This window comes from Rattus norvegicus, chromosome 7, assembly GCF_036323735.1.
Source record: "Rattus norvegicus strain BN/NHsdMcwi chromosome 7, GRCr8, whole genome shotgun sequence".
In the NCBI taxonomy this organism is placed as follows: Eukaryota; Metazoa; Chordata; class Mammalia; order Rodentia; family Muridae; genus Rattus; species Rattus norvegicus.
The window spans coordinates 122,192,258-122,209,167 of NC_086025.1; the positions used below are offsets into that span (position 1 = coordinate 122,192,258).

The 16,910-nt window shown below is 43.4% G+C and overlaps 1 protein-coding gene across 26 annotated transcripts in view; it reads left to right on the forward strand.

Annotated features, from left to right (window-relative positions):
* Ppp6r2 (protein phosphatase 6, regulatory subunit 2) overlaps positions 1-16,910 on the forward strand; it is a 71,658-nt gene that overhangs the window by 27,290 nt on the left and 27,458 nt on the right. For 7 of the 26 annotated variants that reach the window (XM_039078856.2, XM_039078866.2, XM_063263337.1 and 4 more), the window contains 6 exons: positions 1,237-1,364; positions 2,466-2,621; positions 5,750-5,832; positions 6,215-6,262; positions 11,551-11,793; positions 15,241-15,427. In XM_039078856.2, coding sequence (XP_038934784.1) covers positions 11,567-11,793; positions 15,241-15,427 — 414 coding nt within the window. In that variant the 5' untranslated portion in view covers positions 1,237-1,364; positions 2,466-2,621; positions 5,750-5,832; positions 6,215-6,262; positions 11,551-11,566. 26 annotated transcript variants of the gene reach the window in all.

Genomic DNA, 16,910 nt, shown 5'->3' on the forward strand with positions numbered 1-16,910 from the left:
AGCCAGAGCCAGGCAGATCTCTTGAGTTTGAGGCCAGCCTGGTCTACAGAGTGAGATCCAGGGCAGCCAGGTCTACACAGAAAAAACAGATCTTGAAGGTGTTCCCCTCTCCACAGCAAAGGGAAAAAAAAAAAAAGAGAGAGAACCAAAGGTGTGGTGGTCTTTAATCCCAACACTCAGGAGATGAAGGCAGGCAGAGCTGTATGAGTTCAAGGCCAGCCTGGTCTACACAGTGAGTGTTAAGACCTCATTGTGAGACCCTGTATCAAAACCAAAACAAGGGGCTGGAGAGACAGCTCACTGGTTAAGACTGCTCTTCCAGAGGTCCTGAGTTCAATTCCCAGCAACCACATGGTAGCTCACAACCATCTGTAAAGAGATCCAATACCCTCTCCTGGTGTATCTGAAGATAGCTACAGTGTACTTATATATAATAAATGAATAAATCTTTTAAAAAAACAAAACAAATAACAATAAAACCCTACACTGTGAGTCTGGATATAGTGGGGGCATGCCTTTAATTCAGCACTAGGGATAACACTATATATTATATAATATTATATATTATTATAACACTATATATATATATATATATATATATATATATATATATATATATATATATCTGTTAGCTAGCCTCTCTGTTTTTCTGTGTAATTCTTTTTCAGGCCCTCAGCCTATTAGGTGCTGTCAACTATACCTTCAAGGCAGGTCTTCTCACCATAATCAGTCATCTCTTGATGCCCTCAGACACATCCAGAGGAGCTTTATAGCTCTCTTAGGTGCTTCTCAGTCCTATCAAGATGACAATCGAAATAATAGTTGATTTATTTCGTTGTCCTTTGTTTTTGGTCTGACATTTTTGTTAGTGTGATGACATTGTGAACTACTTGACAGGGTCTAGAATCACTTGGGAAATGGACCTGCAGTCATGTGTGCAGGAGATTATGGTGATTGCAGTGACTGAGGCGGAAGGCTGCCCACTGTGGGCGGCATCATACTGTGGGCAGTGGCCTTAGACTGTATGAGAGAGAGTGAGAGGAGACAGTGGGCTGAGTACAGATATTTTTTGACTGACTGTTTCAAGTTCCTTCTGTACATGAAGGACCTGGAACTGAGAGCTAAACCAGCCCTTCCTTAAGATGCTCTTGTGTTTTATCACAGAATCAGGAAAAGAAACTAAGATGCATATTAACCCTATAAAAGAAAATTAAATATTTTTTCTTTCATTTTCAGGTAAACCAACCAAAACTCTTTGCAGAATGAAAACACCTTTTTTAAAATTGCATGTATACAAAAGAAAGAGCCCAAATGCTTTTTATTTTGCCTGAATACAAGATTTAAACAAGGTATTGCCATAGAAGGTAAGGTGATCTTTTCAGTTAAATTCTAGCTTATTGTACAGGTTACTCAAATATATTTTACAGATGGACATTTGAAGTCAGATGGCAGGATCTCACTATGTAGCCAAGGCTGACTGTTTTTGTTTGTAAGACAGGGTTTCACTGCCTTGCCTGTTGTGGAACTAACTCTGTAGATCAGACAGACCTTGAACTTACTGAGATATACCTGCCTCTTGCCTCCCAAATGCTGGGATTAAAGGGGAACCCCCACCCTGTCCCCCATCACCTGGCTGCCAAAACTGTTCTTAAACTTAGGATACTCCTCTGTGTCCTGAATGCTGGGATTACAGCTGAGCATCACAGCACCTGTAGTTTCTTGCCAGCATTTTGTTGTCCTAAACATTTAGATAAGGCCCAAGGGTGAGAGAGAGGAGATAGGAGATAGGACACTGAATGTCATGGCAGCTCTCTTTTGTTCTGTCCTGAAGAAAGCATTAGTTCTCTTGAGAATAAAGCATGCTCTGGGCATTGTTTCCTTATTTGTTGCTGTGATAGAAAGGCTCCACTTTTCAAAAACAAAGACAAAAGCCACAGATTTAAGAAGCTTGTTTTATCCCAACTGTTCTCAATTGAAAAGAAAAGGGCTGGCAGTATGACTTGATGACCACAGTACCTATTCCAGGAGCGTGATGACCCCAGTTTGATCTCTGAAACTCAGATTGGAAGGAGAGAATTGACCCCAAAAGGTTGTTTTTTGATCTCTAGATGTGTGGGATGGCATAAATGCATCTGTACTGACACACATTACACACATATACACAGTAATGATAAGTAAAGTTGTTTAGTTTTTAAATTTAAAAGCCTTTCTTTATAGCCCTGGCTGTCCTGGAACTCACCATATAGACCATGCTGGCCTTGAACTTACAGTTACCTGCCTCTGCATGGGCCATCACCATATTTGTAATTGATAAATTTAAAAAGTTAAAATAGAAAAAAACATAAGAGCTGATTTGTGGCTGGATAGTGATAGATAGATAGTTAGATAGATAGATAGATAGATAGATAGATAGATAGATAGATAGATAGAGAATTAGATAGATTCTAATTCTCTCTTGGCAACAGTCTCTACCACAGCGCGTTCTGTTGGACTCTTTCACGGAACTATAGGATCACATGGGCAGCACTTGTGTTTGATTCTACCCTCTTTCTTCCGGTCGGTTCTGTCACCCTGGGAAATAGAGAAGCAGAACGTACGGCTCCTTTCTTCATTCACTGCTGGTAAGCATGTAGGAGGTATTGGCCATATCTTGTTGTTCCTTATAGTCTGGAAGGAATCTCAAGGACAGTAGTCAGAATGGGAAGCTTATCCTGCTGTGTTGACTCACTAAGTCCAAAGCTGGTTATGGACAAGGATGTTCTCAGTGGTAACCAGCCAGCCATCTGTGGATAGTTAAGCATCTCTGTGGAAGACAGGGTATAGAGACAAGGCATGGTGTTTGACACCTGTAATCCCAGGATTTGAAAATCTGAGGTAAGATGATCACCATAAATTTAAGATCAGCTTGTACCATTGAGACCCTACTTCTATTAAAACAAAACAAAACAATAAACAAGGTTTGAAAGAAATATTCAATAATTGGACCTATAAGATGGCTCATCAGCTAAAGGCACTTGTGAATTTAAATAGATTAAACATATTTAAGACAGAATTAGTGAACTGTCATATGTAACTGAAAAATCATTCAGTGTTGAACTGAGAGATGGAAATAGAAATTGAGATTTAGCAAAAATAGGTTACAATAAAAGGAATGTAAATGGGTAGTTGGAATTCTACTGTAAAAATAGGGAAGATGGAGAGGCACGGCATTTTTAAAGTATTATGAGTTTTAAACTTTTCAAAAACTTGTAAGACGTAAGTCCATAGATTTAAGAAGTGTGCTGTATCCACTGGGCAGTGGTGGTGTTGAGTTCACAGCTAGTGATGGGGAGTTCACAGGTCCCCGTGCAGAGCTGCCTTCCTTCTTATGAGGTCTAGAACCCAAGCCCAGGGAATAGCTGCCCAATCTTTGGTGTATCTTCCCACTTCAGTTAACTTAAAGGCGTTCTCTCACAATACGCCAGGGCCTTGTCTACTAGGTGACTCTAGATCCTGTTAGTTAACAATATTAATCACCACACTGTCCTCCCATTCATAATTTTAAAAATGTTTTATTTATTTTGTGTGTATGAATGCTTTGCCTGCATATATGTCTGTACTATGTGTATTCCTGGTGCCTTAAGATGTCAGAAGAAGGGGTTGGGGATTTAGCTCAGTGGTAGAGCACTTGCCTAGGAAGCACAAGGCCCTGGGTTCGATCCCAAGCTCCAAAAAAAAAAAAAAGATGTCAGAAGAAGACAGGTATAAGACCCCCAAAGCTGGAGTTACATATGGTTGTGAGCCGCCATGTGGATGCTGGAACTGAAACCCAGGTCTTCTGTGAAAACAACTAGTGCTCTCCTAACCACTGAGCCATCTCTTCAGCTTCGGTTTCTAGAATTTTGTTGTTGTTTGTTCTTTTGAGATAGGGTCTCTCTAAGTAGCTCTGGCTGTCCTGGAACTTGCTTGCTATATAGACCAGGCTGACCTTGAACTCACAGCGAGCCACCTGCCTCTGCCTTCCAAATGCTGTGATTAAAGTTATGAGCCATCATGCCATTTCTCAGATTTTATCATTTAAAAATATACTGGAGCTAGGCATTGCAGTGTGCTCTTAACCTTAAGAGGCTGAAGTGGGAGAATTATTGGCACTAGAGTGAGACTGTGTATCTCAAACAAATAAAACAAGCAAAACCAAAACCTACCAAGTTGTTAATGGGATCATAGTATGCAGCCTTTTGGAAATGATTTACTTTGCCCAGTAATAATTTTCTAAACACTTATCAGGTGCCCCCCCCCAACTCACCAGTATTTTCTCTTTTGGGGGCTGGAAATAACTCAGTTGACAGAATGCTTGCCTAACATGAATGAAAGCCCTGGATTTGAGCCCTGTTGAACAGCAGAAAGACAGAGGCAAAAAGACTAGGAGGTCAAGGTGATTCTCAGCTACATAGCGAGTTTGAGGTTATTTTGGCAAACAGGACACTCTGTCGCAAAAACAATTTTTCCCCAATCATAAAACATTTATTCCACTTACATGAACTTAACACATATGTTCTTTTTTTTTTTTTAAACATTTATTTATTTTATGTATGTGAGTACATTATTGCTGTCTTCAGACACACCAGAAGAGGGCATCAGATCCCATTACAGATGGTTGTGAGTCACCATGTGGTTACTGGGAATTGAACTCAGGACCTCTGGAAGAGCAGTCAGTGCTCTTAGCCACTGAGCTATCTCTCCATCCCAACACATACTTTTTTTTTTTTTTTTTTTGTTTTTGTTTTTTTTTGGAGCTGGGGACCGAACCGAGGGCCTTGGGCTTGCTAGGCAAGCGCTCTACCGCTGAGCTAAATCCCCAACCCCCCAACACATACGTTCTTAACAATAGTACTTATACATAAACTTTTCATATGACATTAAAGCCAGCCATCATTTAAAGTTATTTTCTTGTTAACTGTTTCTATAGCATATACATGTTAGGCAAGAAAATAAGGAACGATTCATGCATTTTTATATCTTCCTTACATGGGGCCATGTTAGTCTGACTTTAGTATATGTGTTATCAAAGTAAGCATAGACCGGCTTTTTTTTTTTTTTTTTTTTTTTTTTTTTTGGTTCTTTTTTTCGGAGCTGGGGACCGAACCCAGGGCCTTGCGCTTCCTAGGTAAGCGCTCTACCACTGAGCTAAATCCCCAGCCCCAGCTTTTTTTTTTTTTTAAATATTTATTTATTTTATGTATGTGAGTACACTGTCAGTATCTTCATGTACACCAGAAGAGGGCATCAGATCCTATTCAGATGGTTGGGAGCCACCATGTGGTTTTTTGGATTTGAACTCAGGACCTCTGGAAGAGCAGTCAGTGCTCTTAACCACTGAGCCATCTCTCCAGCCCCCTAGACTGACTTTTTAGAACTCCATTTTCCTTATTGTGTTGGTAATGCGTGTTGTGTTGTAGCCTACAGCTTGAAGACTGTCCAAGTAGATGCCAGCCTTCCCTACCCCCCTTTGTAGTTAGCATGCAAAGACAGTGATTGTACTATGTGATTCTAGCTTTGTTGTTGTTTGGTTTGATAAAGGGTCTCACTCTGTAGTGCTGGCTGTCCTAGAACTCACTGTGTAAACCAGACTAGCATCGAATTCACAGAGACGTGCTTGACTCTGTCTCCTGAGTGCTCTGATGCTCTTCTAGCTTTTGACTGATACCAGTTAAGCTGCTGTCAACATTTATGTGAAGGTTTTTGTGTGATGAAGTTTTTGTTTCCCTAGGATCAATGTCCAGGGCCAAGGCAGTTTTGTTTGTGTGGATTTCTGTTTACTGCTGCATGGTAGAGGCTGCCGAACCCCATAAGGTCTGTATGTTTATCATGCTTGCATCCTTTCTTCTTTACTGTGTATAACACTGCCTCTTACTTCTTTCCGTTTTTTGTTGTTGGTTTTTTGTTTTTGCCTTAAAGTTAGTTTATCAAATATTAATTGAATCTCAGCTTTTGGTTTACATTTGCCCACTGTGTGTTTTTCAGTTGTCATATTTCTGCCTTCAATTTTTTAAAGTAATTATCATTTGTTTGTTTGTTGCTTGAGACAAGGTCTCTCTCTGTGTATCCCTGGCTGTTGTGGAACTCACTCTGAGGTCCAGGCTCCTTGAATTCACAAAGGTCTGCCTTCTTCTGCCTCCCAGTGCTGGGACTAAAGTGACAGCCATGGCACTTGGCTAACGTGTGTTGTTTATAGGAAACATTGTTGCGGTTTGCACATCCAGTCTGAGAGACTTCTGCATTGGTAAGTTCATCCCACGTGTGCTCACGGCCTACTAGTACTAGTGTCTGTCATTTTATTTAATGTTTTCTACTTCCTCATTCTTTAGTTTTTATTTTTTCTTTCTTATTTTTGTCGACAAGATTATGGGAGATGTTTCATTTTGGCCTTTGCTTTTGTTTGTTTTATTGCTAGTTTCTTAGTTATGTATTCACTTTGTCATGGATGCTAAGAGATTTAGTAGTAGATATAATTCCACTTACATGATTTTTAAACTTGAAATATCTATTCTCTTTTCCTAATAATATAATCCCTTTTCCTTGCCATATCATCAGGAAGAGAGATGTCTACTAAACATAATTTTGGCCAGATGAATGGTTATGTCCAAAGGAATGAATTTTTAGTTGATAGAATAATAAATGCTATGCGTGTGGTAGTACGCATCTACAGCCCTAGACTTTTGTGGAGGCTGAAGCAGAAGAATTTTGAGTTTGAGGCCAACTTTAGCTATATTGTATAAACCAATTTTTTTTAAAAAGTGAGACCAAAACCAAACAAAGTATAGATTAGTTGAGCTGAGCATGGTGGGCCAGGGGTTACTGTTTTGCAGTTTGGTTTTTTTTTTTTTTTGGAGCTGGGGACCGAACCCAGGGCCTTGCACTTGCTAGGCAAGCGCTCTGAGCTAAATCCCCAACCCCGATTTTGTTATCTTGACCCTCCCCCAACCCCCTTTCTGTGACAGGCTCTTTGTATGAAGCCTCGTGTGGGCTAGAACTGGCCATGAGGATTAGGCTAGTTTTGGACTAACAGAGACCTGCCCTGCCTGTAATCCTGGCTATCCTGCAACTCACTCTGTAGACTCGAACTCAGAGATCCACCTACCTGCCCCTCTCCCGTGTGCCAGGACTAAAGGCATACAGCACCATTGCCAGGCTCAGTCCATAGTTAGTTCATAGAGTCATCACCTTGACATAAGCTAGAGGCCTTTGAGAAGCCAGACTGATTGGCCTGTGGGCATTTTTTTGATTAGTGTGGGAGGCCCAACACACTGTGAGCTGGTGGTGCTGGGTGCTATAAGAACACAGGTTGAGCAAGCCGTGGGGAGCACGCCGCTAAGGAGTGTCCAGCAAAGGCTTCAGCTCCAGTTCCTGCCTTCAGTTCCTGCCTTGACTTCCTTCTATGATGGATTATGATGTGGAAGTATAGTTGAAATAAACCCTTTCCACTCCCATTGCTTATGTCATGGCTTTGTCACAGCAGTAGAAACCCTAACTAAGATGGATTGGTACCAGGCCATGGGGTATTGCAATGACAGTCCTGGCCATGTGTTTTTGAGAGATTCATGGTAGCATCTGAACTTTGGGCTGTGTTCTAGATGGTTTTGTGTGTTAACTTGACACAAGTTAGAGTTGTCAGAGAGGAAGGAACCTCAAGGATGCCTCTATGAGATCCATCTGTTAGGCATTTTCTTAACTAGTGATCAATAGGAAAGGGCCCAGCATGTGGTGGGTGGTGCCATCCCAAGCCTGGTGTCCTGAGTTCTATAAGAAAGCAAGCCATGATGAGCAGGTCAGGTCCCCTGCAAGAACGAGGGCTATTACTTGGTGAGTCATCTCTCTAACCAGAGACTGACAAGTGTACCCATCAACAAGGAAGTTAACACGGAGACCTCCTCATTTGCCTTGCATTTGAATATTTTAAATTTCACACATCCTATGTCTGTCCTTGAGTCAATTATTTTCAACTCTGACTATATCAACAAGATTTAAGTTTTTTGGGCTGGAGAGATAGATGGCTCAGCGGTTAAGAGCACTGACTGCTCCTCCAGAGGTCCTGAGTTCAATTCCCAGCAACACATGGTGGCTCACAACCATCTGTAATGGGATCTGATGCCCTCTTCTGGTGTGTGTGAAGACAGCTACAGTGGACTTATATACATGAAATAAATCTTTAAAAAAAAAAAAAAAGCAAGCAAGCCATGGGAAACAGGTCAGGAAGCAGCATCTGTCCATGGCCTCTGCACTAGCTCCCTCCTCTAGGATCCAGCCCTGCTTGAGTTCTTGTTCTGACTTCCTCCAGTGAGGACTACAATCTGGAAGGGTAAGCCAAATAAACCCTTTCCTCTCCAGTTTGCTTTTTGGTCATGGTGCTTCACCACAGCAATAGAAACCCTAAGACAGGCTAGAAAAGCCCTTGGGTGCTCCGTGCTCTGTGGGCTGTTCCCTGGGAACTCGGAAGACAATGGAGAGCACTGTGGCGATGAGGGTGGTTTGTGAAGTTTCAGAAGGAAGCAGAGACGCATGGCCATTTATGCGATATTAGGAGTCTGTGGTCTGGTCAGCTGAGACTGAAGAATTGGCTGTAATTAACAAGACCTTATTTTGAAATGAAACCTTTGTTTGATGGTACAAATTGATGCTGGTTAGCTGGAGCTGAGAAATTAGTGGTGATTAAGGAGAGACCAGTATCTGGGCAGTGGTGCACACCTTTAATCCCAGCACTCAGGAGGCAGAGGCAGGAGGATCTCTGAGTTCAAGGTCAGCCTGGTCTACAGAGCAAGTTTCAGGACAGCCAAGGCTACACAGAGAAACCCTGTCGCAAAAACCAAACAGAGAAGAAGGAAAAGGGAGAAGAGACCAGTAGCCTTGAGAATTGTGAATCTGGGAGTTTTTCCTGAGGGTCTTCACTTAGACACTCTGGTGTAGATGGAGCTGAGGCTGTGCCTGGGGCACATAGGAAAACCGTGAGCAAGACGGAGTGAGCCAGTGAGCACTGTGTCAACGTGGCCTCCGCATTCATCCCTGCCTTGTAAAGGACCGGGGCATGGAAGTGTAGTCTGAACAGACCCTCCCTTCCAAGGTCACCTGCGATGACCACGCTTTTCACAGCAGGAGAAACCCTAACTAAGACCTGGTTCTGCAAGGTAAACTGTGACAGCCATGCTACCTCATTCAAGACCTGACTCTCAGCCTAGCCCTTATGTTACCGCCCAGTTCCCTTCTGTCACAGTGTGGTTTTCAGTGCCATATCCCTGGCCTGGCACAGCCTCTGCAGCCTCTACTCTCCTTGCCTCAGGTCTGTTTCACACTTTCTGACTTCCGTATAAATGGAGCTATTGGCCTTCTTGCCCTGACACTCCAGCGTGTTGTGCTTGTTCTATGCAGGGAGGAAGGGTCTGTTATATGGGGAGGTAACTCACCTGTTAACAGGTATTTGAGCTGCTCCCTGTGTGTAACTACTGTGAACCGGGTGGCTGCCCACCTCCTCTCAGTTTAGATTACACATAGGATTTAATTTTTCTTATGTTGGCCCTGAGAGTAGAACTGGTTGAGTACCTGGTGAGAGTGCGCCTAACTTTATAAAGAGTGGTCAGATTCTTTTCAAAGTAGCTGTGCCACATTGTCATTCCCTTCTTGCTCTGGCCCTTCCTTTCTATCCAATTCCTGCCTCTGTAGTGCTGAGAAACAAACCTAATGACCTTGTATATGGCTTTACCACTGAGCTATACTCCCAGCCTCCAAAGCACTGTCCTTTAGGATTTCAAGTTGTAGATTTTATGACTAACCCTGTGACATATATCATGTTAATTTGGGGTCTGGTGTGAAGTAAGGGTTGAGCTTCAGTTTTGTTTTTTAAATGTATATTTTGTTTTCTGGCATGATATGTTGAAAAAACTACATATACATACACACATACTTTTTTCCGTTTATTTGATTTTGTACACTTATTGAAGATCAGCTGATATACATTGGTGTCAGAGGCTGCTGGGTCAGGTCTTCACAGGTAGCCCAGAGTCACAAACACACATTTAAGAACTGCAGCCAGTCTGTTTTTTCATTTAGGTTTATTTTAGCACCAGGAGAGGTGGCACACATCGTTACTCTCAGCATTTGGGAGGAAGAGGCAGGTGTCCCTCTGTGAGTTTGAGGTCAGTCTGGTCTACATAGTGAGTTTCAGGCCAGCTAGAGCCACACAGTAAAAGCCTGTCTCAAATTATATATGTTTTTGGCCTATGCATGTCTGTATACCATATGTGTACAGTGGCCACACAGGTCAGAAAATGGCATTATATCCCCTGGGACTGGAATTACAGACTGTTGTGAGTGATAGAAACCAATCCCCAGAACCTCTGAATCAACAGCCAGGACTCTTAACTTCTGAGCCATCTCTTTAACCCCAGTCTTTTAGATTTTTTAAAGTAAAAATACTATGTAAGATAAGCCCCTCAGATTATTACAGTTTTGTAAACAACTTCATATGGTATTTAATTTAAACCAGTGAGATGGCTTGACCTAAATTCAGGCCATGGGGCCCACATGATAGAAAATAAGAACTGACTCCCACAAGTTGTCCTCTGACCTGTGCACGTGTATGCTCTCCTGGGTGAGTGTGTGCATGCATGTGCACTTACACATAAATAAATGTGAAAATAATGTAAAAGACCTGTTCTTTGAAGACAAGCTTTAGCTGTATTTCTTCTTTGTTGTCAGAACAGTAAAAACTGTTATCTGACTTGCTGGCCCACACACTGACAGTGAGCCTCGCCTCATCTAGGATGGACTGATGACACAAGCCGGAAGAAGGGTTGGGGAGGCAGAGCAGGGTGGGGCTGGTGCTGGTCTTCTGATTGCTGCGGTGAGAGTTCATGCACAGTTTGTATACGTGTGAAGGAGAGAGTTGTCCCCTCTATAACCCTCGATGTTACTCAGCAAGATTGCCACAGTAAACTGAGGGGCTAGATGGCAGATGACCACAGCAAACGGCAGGATCAAGCAAAATGTGCTGTCTTTTGTTTGGCTTGTTAGATATAGGCTCTGAGAGTATTCCAGGAATACATGTCCTGTGTTCACTCAGGAGGGATTAGACCATGAGAGGCTGGGTTTCTGGTTTGAATTAACCTTTTCAGGATGGAGAGGCATTCCTGGTGCTGATACTTGGGAGACAGATGTGTGGGCCTCTCAGAGCCATGATCAAAAGGAGAGCCTCTAGAGACTTAAGCACTGTAGGTGGGGGGGAAGGTAGGTCACATAAGGGGACCCCAGAGTCACAGGAAAGGGACCTATAGCTGAGAGCAATTCCTAGACCGCAGGATTGCGTGTGTGTATGTTGGGGATGAGCTTCTTGGACTTTGGTATGGCATGGCTGAGAGTGGGAAGAGTGAGCTGCTTTTTTTTTTTTTTTTTTTTTTTTCTTTTTTTTTCTTTTTTTCGGAGCTGGGGACCGAACCCAGGGCCTTGTGCTTGCTAAGCAAGCGCTCTACCACTGAGCTAAATCCCCAACCCCGAGTGAGCTGCTTTTATCCTTGCTTGCAGCTCTGTGACCACCATCATGTTCTGGAAATTTGACTTGAATACCACGTCCCACGTTGACAAGCTCCTCGACAAGGAACATGTGACACTGCAGGAATTAATGGATGAAGATGACATCTTGCAAGAGTGTAAGGCTCAGAACCAGAAGCTGCTGGACTTCCTGTGCAGGCAGCAGTGTATGGAGGAGCTGGTGAACCTCATCACACAAGACCCACCCCAGGACATGGAAGAGAAGGTCCGATTCAAGTATGTACTGAGGCAGTTACCCAGGCCAGCTGGGTAATGCTTAGGGAGGCTGTGGCCACTGTCTGAGGACAGCTAGAGCCAGGGCATCACCACATGAGGAATAAGGAGGCCGTTGTACAGTTTGTTGGTTGATTGGTTGTGAGGTTTAAGAGCTTCGAATCTCTTGTATATGTGTTTTCTCCTTCTGAGTTATAAATGAATTTATATTAAGGTGGCATGCATTGGGACAATTTGAGTGACAATATGCTGAAAGAAAGACCCATGATAAATGGGTCTGAGATTGCAGAGCTGTGCACCTCATTAGAGTTGGCAGGTAGGTTATAGGGTTCATGTCTGACTTCTGAGCCCTAGGAAATGCTTTCCTTTAGGGTGTTTAGTTAAGAGGAAGTATACTATTATCATTAGTGGCACTAAACCTTTAGAAAATTTTCCTAGAATGTTTTACTTCCAGTTTGAGCAGGATGTTGGGAGGTGACAAAAGGGAAGGGACAGTGTCATCACAGGATGCTTGAAGCTTTGAGGAAGTAAAATCTGAAGTGGGAGGGCGGCAAGAAGGACAAGTGAGGCCAGGTTCCAGCTTAGGTTTGTCTTCCTGAATAGACCATATGGTCCATAGTGTTTATGGGCACAGTTAAGGACAATTAGCAGGCAGATCTAGATGCTTGTGAGGAAGTCCACTGTACACAAGTGTGGTTGGAAGGTCTTGGAATAGGATCAGTAAGCCATGATGTGTGGCTTGTTAGTCCTTACCCCCCAGCCTATGACACAAAGACTTACTGTGTCTGTCTCACATACTAGTTTGTTTCATGGCTTTCTGCCACAAGCCTCCCAGATGAAGGATCTCAGGGCCTCAGATATACCCATGCCTGGCAGCTTTTACATTTTTAAGTATTTGAAAAATTAAGAAAGAGTACTTTGTTACACATGTCGATGATCTTTTTGGTGTCGTTGGCATGCCACACTAATCCATATACAATCAGAGTCCAGTCACAAAAAAAGATCTTCAAAAATATTTTTAATTTGGCTCTTCACAAAAAAAATCTTTGCTGATCTTTGTCCTCTGGAAGAAAACACGGCAGGGCTGGACGATGAGGCAGCCTGTGGGGGGCTTCAGTGTTTCCTGTCAGTCTGTCTCTGACAGGGAATCACATAATAGGAAGAGCAGAGGCCTGCTCTCAAATGAGCTATGACTTCATGGATAGGGTAACCATAGCTGGAGGCCATCATGGTCTCAGGATCAAGTATCCGCAGCCTACCTGCCCTCTTCCTTCCATGTGTTACCAGTTTGGGTAACACATCAGAACAAAGTGACAGAGGAGGGATATTTAAGGGGCCAAGACAGGGATTCTCAGAATAGCACTAATGACTCGGGAGCCTTGCAGAGTCAGAGATTACTAAAGCATGAGGTAAGCTGAAGCAGGGAAGGTCCTGAGGAAACGCATGGCTCTCAGGAGCCTGGTACATGGTAAGCTGAGGGCTGCACGTCCATCTTAATGTAAATATGTATATGAGTGTTTTGCCTGCATGTACGACTGTAGCCCTCTGGATTTGTGTAACTTGAACTTACTGTCCGCTGCTTCATGAGTACCTGAGCTTGGTCTAATTCAGTATCATTCCCTCTTTTCTTTCCTTCCTCCCTTCTCATGCCCAGTATGTGGTGCTGTGATTCACTTCAGAGCTTCCGGCTGCCAGATCCTAGGAGAGCACTCTGCCATAGTGGTTTTGCAACCAGATGTTCTTCTTGCCTTTTTAACTCAGCATACTTGAAAAGGGGCAGAATAGGACCAGGCTAGCCTGGTCTACATAGTGAGTTCCAGACAGCCAGGGCTATGTAGAGAGATCCTGTTCACTGTATAGACAAGATGATTTCCCTGGGTTCTGAAAATGTCTCAAATGTTTTCTGTCCTTTGCTTCATCACCCCATAGAATTTGAGCTTGTATTGTGTTTTGTTTGGATCAGATGGAGCATCACTGTGGCCTTCACTGCAGCCGACCTGACCGTCTTCCTGCTCTCTCTGGTCTCCTTGCCCTCAGTGGTCATGTGTTATCTCCTAAACACTTGTGCAGGATTATAGCAATCCCATGAGCTGGGGCCTTGGGAGCCCCACTTCACAGACAAGGCCAGAAAGGTTAGCCAGGAAGAAGTAATCCCAGAAATGACTTAATCTGTAGGTCCCCTCCCACACCCAGGTTGTAAGGCCTGAACACTGACCATTCTATTGTCCTGTCCAAAGACATGCTTGTCTATAGTCCTGTGGGCTGGGCCTCTGTGACTGACAGGCCCTTGTCAGGCCCACCCCCCCTAGCCAGTGGAGAACTGTTTGTCTCTGGGGCACGGATTGTCTTCTGTCCTGTGTTGACTGCTGCTAAGAAGAGCGAGCCTGGAGTCACACTGTACCGAGGGTTACTCTGTGTCATTTTTATCAACATTTGAACAAACTAGTGGTTCTTAGTAGTAAATTCCTTGCCTGGTGTCTCGTGCTGATGTTGTTCAGAGCTGCAGGCATTTTCCTTCAGCTTAGAGCAGTTTGGGTCTGTGCTTACCATTTGAAGGCACAGAAAGTGGGGAGAGGAGCAGTTTTCCAGGGATGACTGGGACTTGGTCTCCCTGACAACCAACAAGGAGACAGATAAACATGGCCTGCAGAGAGAATCCAGGAGATAAAGGAAGATTGTTGAGGTCTGGCCTGGTAGCCACACCTATAATCCATGCTTGGCAGGTAAAGGCCGGAGGAGGCGGCCATCAGGGTCAGCCTCTGTGCATAATGAATTTACGGCTAGTCTGAGCTACAGGAAGTTCTGGGGTGGGTATTTATGTATGTATTTATTTATAATGAAGTTATTTACAGAATGGAAGCAGAGTCAGAAAGTGAAGACTATCAGAGTGTAGCTATATGGAGCCCACAAAAGATGGATAACAAGCTTTGAAGTTCTAATGGTTAGAGACTCAAGTCGTCTTAGGTCTCATGTTCACTCTGTTCTGAGGCCTGTTCAGTAATCCGCTCTTTCCACATGGGTCTGCTTCCTTTTCCTTTTGAAAATGTGTTTATTTTGGATTATGTGTATGCATGTGTCTATATGAGAGTGTGCCATGTTTGTGGATGCCTGGAAACCAGAGGTGTTAGATCTGCTCAAGCATGTGGGTGGACACTGGGAATTGAACGTAGGTCCTCAGGAAGAGCAGTGCATATTCTTTTTTTTTTTTCTTTTTTTTTTTCTTTTTTCTTTTTTTTGGAGCTGGGGACCGAACCCAGGGCCTTGCGCTCGCTAGGCAAGCGCTCTACCGCTGAGCTAAATCCCCAACCCCAGCAGTGCATATTCTTAACCAGGGAGCTACCTCTCCAGCCCCTACATGTGTCTGCTGCTAAGCCCCTGTTTACTTAAACAGCTTCCTGAAAGTTGGAGAAGTCTAATTTCACATCTAGTGCTTGGACTGTGCCCTTTTAGATATCCAAACACAGCCTGTGAGCTTCTGACTTGTGATGTGCCGCAGATCAGCGACAGACTAGGCGAGGACGAGAGTCTGCTGAACCTTCTGTATGACTTCTTGGACCAGGAGCCACCACTCAACCCTCTGCTTGCCAGTTTTTTTAGCAAGACCATTGGCAATCTCATTGCAAGGAAAACCGAACAGGTAATGATGTGTGAAGCCAAATGTATTGGACAACCACGGTTGACACTCAGAAACTGTCACCAGGCTCCTGGGACAGCACTTTGTTAACTTAACAGAACACAGAAGAACAATATGGGTGGCTGTTATGTGAACTGTAGTGTAAGCAGAGTGGCTTTCCACAGATGTTTCTGGTAACCAGTTCTGGAATAAGCCGCGCTTCTTGCCCTCCCTGGGTGCATTGCAAGCCCCAGACCAGGCATAAACATGAGGTCCTGTAACGTGCCTTCCCTGTGGACGGATCTGGAACACATCCTCTACATTTTGGGGTCTTTGGGAGTAGCATGCCAGTGTGGCCAGAACAGTGATTGCTTTAAAGCAAACAAAAGATAATGTTAGAATTGGGCTTTTGTGGGTAAGCAAACTTGGATTCACCTGTAGCAAGACTCCTGTCTTGTTTAACCTTGTGTGAATGTGGCTGTTTGTAGGGAAGTGGAATGGCAGTCCATGCCTCCTTCTGGGATCAGTGGCTCTCTCATCACCTCACCCATCCCCACTGGGTAATTTCAGCATACAGCTTAGCTGTCAGATGATTTCTTGTTTCCTATTCTAGTATATGTTTAAATTATAAGGACTTTTTCTTTTTAATATTGATAGGTATTATTATACTCCTGAAATATTAGTGTAATTTTTTTGGTCCCCTCAAATATCCATTTACCAAACAAACCTATATTTTGTCTCTGTCTTGAATCCTGGGACTGCAGAGGACCATCTCATTCACCTCACATTTGTTTTGAAGCAGCAGAGATAAAGAATGGTGGTGCTCTGTGTGTGTGTGTCTATGTGTATATGTGGGTATTTTAGTATAGAATCCTAAAGGATGAGCTGCCTTTTATATATAGAAATACAATTATACCATTATCATACCTAAAACATGAACAATAATGACTTAAAATATTCTTGCAGTGTACAAGTTGCCTTTATAACTTCAAATGGGGGCTGGAGAGATGGCTCAGAGGTTAAGAGCACTGACTGCTCTTCCAGAGGTCCTGAGTTCAATTCCCAGCAACCGTTACATGGTGGCTCACAGCCACCTGTAATGGAATCTGATGCCCTCTTCTGGTGTGTGTGAACACAGCTACAGTGTACTCACATACATAAAATAAATAAATCTTTAAAAACTTCAAATGGTCTGTCTCACTTCAGGTGTCTATTGCTGTGATAAAGCACCATGACCAAAAGCAACTCAGAGGAGAGAGGTTATTTCTGATTATAGTTCTTCATCATAGTCCATCTTCAAAGGAAGTGAAGGCAGGAACTCAAGGTGCAACCCCAGAGGCAGGAATTGAAGCAGCAGCCATGGAGGAGCACTTCCTACTGGCTTACCCCTCCTAGTCTGCACACTTTGTTTTCTTATGTGCCCAGGACCAACTGCTTGGGGCTGGCACTACTCACAGTGGGCCCTCCCACATCAATCAACAATTAAAAAAATTCCCCACAGGTTTGC